The sequence below is a fragment of the Primulina eburnea genome, chromosome 13 (assembly GCF_022965805.1).
Source record: "Primulina eburnea isolate SZY01 chromosome 13, ASM2296580v1, whole genome shotgun sequence".
Lineage (NCBI taxonomy): Eukaryota > Viridiplantae > Streptophyta > Magnoliopsida > Lamiales > Gesneriaceae > Primulina > Primulina eburnea.
In genome coordinates, this window is record NC_133113.1 from 33,740,532 (window position 1) to 33,746,531 (window position 6,000).

The window sequence follows — 6,000 nt, forward strand, 5'->3', positions numbered from 1 at the left end:
GAAATTTGACTGAAATTTGGATATATGCAAATTATTTCACGTAACTCTCCTCCTTTTAGGTATTCTTTTGGCAGCTTGTTGTATGTCAAGATAGGGCAATGTCTTTTTTATCATCCATATGGGCTTGTCCCATATGTGCCAGATTCATTGGGTTTTTCGGACTTATGTTCAAGCTTTAATTTCCAACAAGTTTATTCACGTAAGTGAGCTTACTTATATATATTTTTTGATAAATTCCTATTTCTATTAAAGATTTCGTAGGAGAACGGCTGAAAAATGACGTGATCAAGAATGTGATGGATGCCGCTGGTAACCACCTACAACTGCAAGGAACGAAGCTTTTTTCTCATGGAAAGATGACTCCAGAAACTACGAGGAAAAATTTGCATGACTTGCGCATACAAAAATTTCACTTCAACTGTAAGACATCAGCAATTCTCTCCACAGGATTTACTGGCGCTACATCAAAGTCTTGACGCCTTCCTGGAAAGGGAAAACCGTAAAAATCGCTTCCTTTTTTGCTTGCCTTGTTTGCTTATCGATAATGCATGCAGATCCATCAATCAGATCATGAAAGAGTGAGATCAAAGTGATGAAGACATTGGGTCGAAGGAGCTTTGCTTTGCTTGTGACCAATTGGCGGCGGACATCAATTCCATGCTCCCTGGAGCTAGCTAGCATCGAACGTTGTCGCCATAAGAGACATTTTTGTATCAAATCTTTATGTACCATTTATTTGGAGTTGTGTCCAATTATTTATTTAATAGTTGCTTTGGTCTAAAATAACTTATTTTTCAATTATAACATCAGATTATTTTCATAAAAGAAGTAAAAATTTATAACCAAGAAAAATCAGGTTCAAATTTCAAAATAGAAATTGCTTAAATAGAAAGTAAGTTCTTTAGTTTTTCACCTTTTTAGAGCAACCCATTATTTTTATTTGTTAAAATTACTCTGACTAATTACAAGGTTTTAATATGATGAATTAAATTACATTTAATGATCCAAATAATAATTTTTTTAATTCATATGCTATCTTTAAAACAAATACTCAATTTAAAGTGATTAAACAAAATTTCATACTTGAACTCACATATACGTATAGAATTATGCGGAAAGTCGTATGTATAAATTGGAGGAAGATCTTTCTGTAGATAATTTTCATATCTTTCCAAATTTATCCGTACGATTCTTTATAGCAAAATATTTAATAATTAAAATGCAAAAAATAAATTTTTCCCTGAAAAACTTTCCACTATCACATTATTTTAATCACTATTATATTTTTCTTAACATGGAAAATAAAACTATAAATAAATGTTAATTAAAAATAATATATATTCTATGTAAATGCAAACAAATATTTAACATAAATGCATTGGTTCGTGTCATCTTTAAACCTTTTAGGGGAAAAAGGTAAATAAGTCGTAGGGGGGAAAATAGAAAAAGGGAAAAAAAAACAGCTGTACGTGCTAAATATAAATATCTTTCTTTGTCGAATAAAACTTAGGAAACCTCCCGAGGATCCTTGCATACGAAGATAACGTCTCACGCGCCTACAGTGGAGCAGGTGAAATCTTTCGGTGTGAACAATATTTGATCATTTTCCTTCTCTCGATAAGAATCAAATTATCGCTCCTCACGATTATTTTTACCCGAAAGGACAATATTTTGTGGGTTAATAATCATAATTAGGATCTGAATTGTGGTGCTCTGTCATGGCGATGCTTGATTCCTTCTTCAGCAAACGATTTAATGCTGCAAAATGGTAATTCCTGATTCATTCGAGCTATTTTTTTTGTGTTTTATTGGTGAATCGCGTTTTCATTCTGTGTAGGGTTTTAAATTTTATTACTGTGCAGCTTGTTGAGAGTGGAGAAAATTGTTGAAATTTTTTGTTAATGGATCCTGTAATCTAAAATATTGACCTTATTGAGATGGGGAGAGTCTCATGTGATTGGATAATAGTTCCGTGTTCGTGTATTTCTTCCTTAGGTTTAATTCGAATCTAGTTTCCATGGTTATGTGTTTTAGAGGTTCTTCTGAATTTTTCAGGAGAGTGATCAGCTACGAGTGATTGTGTGAATTTGCATTCTGATTGTTGTTTTCACTTTTTATGTGCTGACTGACAGTAAAACTTTGCTGAAACTTACTATACCTCGTATAAAATTGCTGAGGAATCGAAGAGAGATGCAATTAAAGCAGATGCGCCGTGAAATTGCCAAGCTCCTTGAGACTGGCCAAGAAGCCACTGCTCGAATTCGGGTATTAATGTTACTTCTTGATGAATGTTTGTGATTTTCTATTGCTCTTGTAACTTTGGGCAACAAGTGATGATGTATTTGTAGACTGCCTTTTTTGGCTGAGTAATGTTTTCCTTTGTTTCTTTCCAATGTAGGTTGAGCATATCATAAGAGAAGAAAAGATGATGGCTGCACAAGAAATAGTTGAGCTTTTTTGCGAGCTAATTTCTGTTCGTCTTCCAATTATTGAAGCCCAAAGGTATATACATTTTTTTCCTTTAACTTTTTTTCCCATTTATATAACGATTTTTGTCTGTGGACTCGTTTATTGAGTATTGGCCATGTACGGGGGATACGTATTTAAATTTGTAACAAACATATTAAACAAAAATCTGAAAAATCGAAGTGATAATCTCTTGAATCAAGCAACTTGAGCTGCCCCATGCTTCCTGAACCTTCCGCATGTGACATTGATAAACCTGTTTGGCAGACTTGGGCTGGGCTTCTTGCGTGTCCTGGTCTTGTGCTCTATCACCTGCATCCTGTACTATAGGAATAATAAGCTCTTTTTGAACTTGAATATCTCACTTTGATCTCAATTTAATCCATGTTGGTGCTAGTTTGGATATGGTGGTGAAGTCTCACGTGATGGGCTTGAGTTCCACTGTTCTTTCATCATGTGATAGAGGCCACACTTTTTCTGGGCCACCAATTATATATCGTATTCTACCATAATCTTCAGTCAAATTTGATGGAATTTTTGTGGTTGTTTACTTGTGTTATACCTAAACCTATCCGCATTGGCTGTTCAGGGAATGCCCTCTGGACTTGAAGGAAGCAATATCTAGTGTGTGCTTTGCTGCACCAAGATGCGCTGATCTTGCTGAGTTGTCACAAGTGCAAATGCTATTTGCTGGTAAATATGGTAAAGAATTTGTGTCTGCTGCAACCGAGCTTATGCCAGAGTGTGGTGTCAATCGGCAGGTTACACTAATTGTCCTATTGTAGTTTGTCATGTAGGTTCAGCAGAGCTTTGTTTTCTCCTTTTGTTGGTTTAACATTTTTCAATGTTACAGTTGGTGGAACTGTTATCTATTCGAGCACCCGCTCCAGATGTGAAATTGAAGCTGCTAAAGGAAATTGCTGAAGAGCACGAACTTGATTGGGACCCGAGTGTGTCTGAAAGTGAATTATTGAAGTCACATGAAGACTTGTTGGTAAGATTGCTCTTGTTTGTTGATTCCACTTTTAGTTCGTTATCTGATGTTTTGACCATTTTTTAGAATGGACCGACACAATTTGTCAGTGGTTCTAAATTACCCCTTCCAAAAGAGAAGCACGAAGGGACAACCCATACTACTTCGGAAAATGCGATTTCTGAATATTCAGATTCTGATGAAGGATTTGACATCATAGATTTTCCAGAAGTTCCGACACAGCCATTACAGCCAAACAAAGGCACCTCCTCGGCCCCAGAGATGCTTCCTTTTCCTGCCTCTGCTCTATATGAAATTGATGATCAAGAAGAAACACAACCTTCTGATGATAATGATCATCTACCGCAGTTGACACTAGAAGACGAGGTGCAAGAGAAACTAGTTGTAAAAGGACAATCACCAACTATTTCAGCTGGTCCAGCGGGAAAAAAAGAGTTTCAGCCAGTTTTATCTGCTCCGTCACAGCCATCATCATTTTCTGTCAGGGAATCTAATTTTCCTCCTACCACAAAGACTAAAGGTGATATTATGGATTTACAGGATGTATTGGCTGCTGCTCAGGCAGCTGCTGAATCAGCTGAGCGTGCGGCTGCAGCAGCTCGGTCAGCAGCTAGCATTGCCCAACTTCGAATCAGTGGTCTTGCCAACAAGAACAATGAAGACGGCTCTATTTGTACTGTTGAGAACCCTTTTCATCTCGACAAATCCAAGTCAGGCATGCTCCAAAATGTTGACTTTGACAAACAAAAGCCATTTGGGTCATCTGATAGTCTTTCTTCTCCAAACCTGAGTAACGGCTCTGAAAACTGTCCCCCAACTCATCAGCCGACAGCTCATCGTTCATCTGAGGTTTCCAAAGATGATTCCTCATCAACCAGCAGCCCTGTTCTCGATCAGGAAACCGGCCTTCACCAACCTCAGCGATTGCCTTCGATGGACGATGAGCCATATTTTTCATATCCAAACTTGTTCACATCCCAAGCTTCAAATCTCAGCACCGGTGCAGAATCATTTAAGGAATCCAAATGATCAGTGACATCTATTTTTCTATTGCAGTTTCTGCTGTTTTACGTGGATCTTTTTTTTTTCTTGGTAACTGGGGTTATTGAGATGGTTTATCCATATACATGATATATTATGCTTTTATATGGCATGCTGTGAAGTGAGCGCTGTGTAAGTTGTGCTATTTCAATTTTTAGTGAAGAAGTCGACCTATAGCCGTCTAAATGATACACTTGGTTCCTCTGTCTAGATCTATACACACACATCCAGAATAACAGAATTTTTCGGCAGCAACCATATCAACTGTAAGCCAAGTGTTTTGTAAGATAATTTTTTCTTGAAGGGGTGAGAACTGCTGGACCAGGTTCCACTGTGGGGAAATTCGGATCATTTTGATCATAGCACAAGCGAATGCCCTCATATAGAATTCAACCCCCCCTAAATCCTAATATGTGGATCCTCATTTCAGGCCGTTGGATATGGCATAAGTGCATAGGTTCGAGTTTTTCCCACTTTTGGGTATTGCAATTTTGGGTTTAAAGTGATTGCTATGAGTGTGAGGGCGAAAAAAATTGAGATTTGTAAAATTCTACCTAGGTTTGCTATTGTATCGAGTCCTAGAGTACAAATGCCCTAGGCCATCTGCAGTTTGAGATACCTCTACCCATACAAAGAATTATTACCTCCATCGACTCCACATTGAAAATAACATGAAAATAAAGATACGCATTATAAATTGCCCTTCCTATCCACTTCGCAGTCCCATTTTAGTTATAAATAAGTTGAAAATTCAGAACATTATAATTTTAAATAATATTCGGAAAATATTTTAGAAGTTGAACATAAAGTACTCTGGCGAGCAACAAACTTGTAATTTTTCGGCGTAAATTAAATATTTGTGCAATTAAGAGTTAAATACAGCTAATTTAGAAAGTCCAGAGATTTTCAAACATCGTTTCTCGACCTGGGATGGTGCTAATCCTGTAGAAATTTCTAAAAATGTTAAATGCCGTATATTTAATTAGAGATTGGAATCTTCAAAAAACAAAACTTAAGAGATTGGAACAGTTAATGTAAGAAGGAAAACGAGAGAGAATTCAGGTGGACTCCAGCATTTTGAATATACACAGTTCCTATCTCGATTCTCTGCTATGAACGAGAATATCTGTCATCACAATTAAGTGAAATTTCTTTAAAATATTATTCTCTGTGTCCATTGACAGACATGTTTCAAACATCTTCCAATATTCAAATAATTATAGACATCCTTTTGATGCAAAGAGAAGACATCATTGTATGTAGATATTTGTTTTAGCCAACATTTGGCTCGAACTTTATAATTATAAATTTTTTATTATCTTATCTCACAAACCAGACAATACCGGGAATACCTTAGGTTTAAAGGTTCAACATTAAAATTTTTTTTATTGAATTTTGAAAATAAGTTTTTAGTTTTTGTCAAGTATTTTCAAAATCTAACTCTATATTTTTTTACATACGTAAGTATATGCATTAATTATGCTTGAACAGCCGTTGAA

At 36.2% G+C, this 6,000-nt stretch overlaps 1 protein-coding gene across 1 annotated transcript; it reads left to right on the plus strand.

The window, feature by feature from the left end:
- The first annotated feature begins 1,479 nt into the window (after nt 1-1,479).
- Nucleotides 1,480-4,690, plus strand: LOC140809355 (uncharacterized). The gene is made up of 6 exons (XM_073166950.1): nt 1,480-1,768; nt 2,133-2,265; nt 2,399-2,502; nt 3,056-3,227; nt 3,320-3,460; nt 3,527-4,690. Exons 1-6 carry the CDS (start codon nt 1,719-1,721, stop codon nt 4,487-4,489), a joined length of 1,563 nt encoding a protein of 520 aa, XP_073023051.1. The 5' UTR covers nt 1,480-1,718; the 3' UTR covers nt 4,490-4,690.
- Nucleotides 4,691-6,000: the final 1,310 nt, after the last annotated feature.

What these genes read in the sequence shown, in the direction of transcription:
- LOC140809355 (XM_073166950.1), top strand. Translation starts at nt 1,719, where the DNA reads ATGGCGATGCTTGATTCCTTCTTCAGCAAACGATTTAATGCTGCAAAA. An exon ending in CGATTTAATGCTGCAAAATG is followed by an intron (nt 1,769 to 2,132) that starts GTAATTCCTGAT and finishes GCTGACTGACAG; the next exon opens with TAAAACTTTGCTGAAACTTA. An exon ending in AAGCCACTGCTCGAATTCGG is followed by an intron (nt 2,266 to 2,398) that starts GTATTAATGTTA and finishes TTTCCAATGTAG; the next exon opens with GTTGAGCATATCATAAGAGA.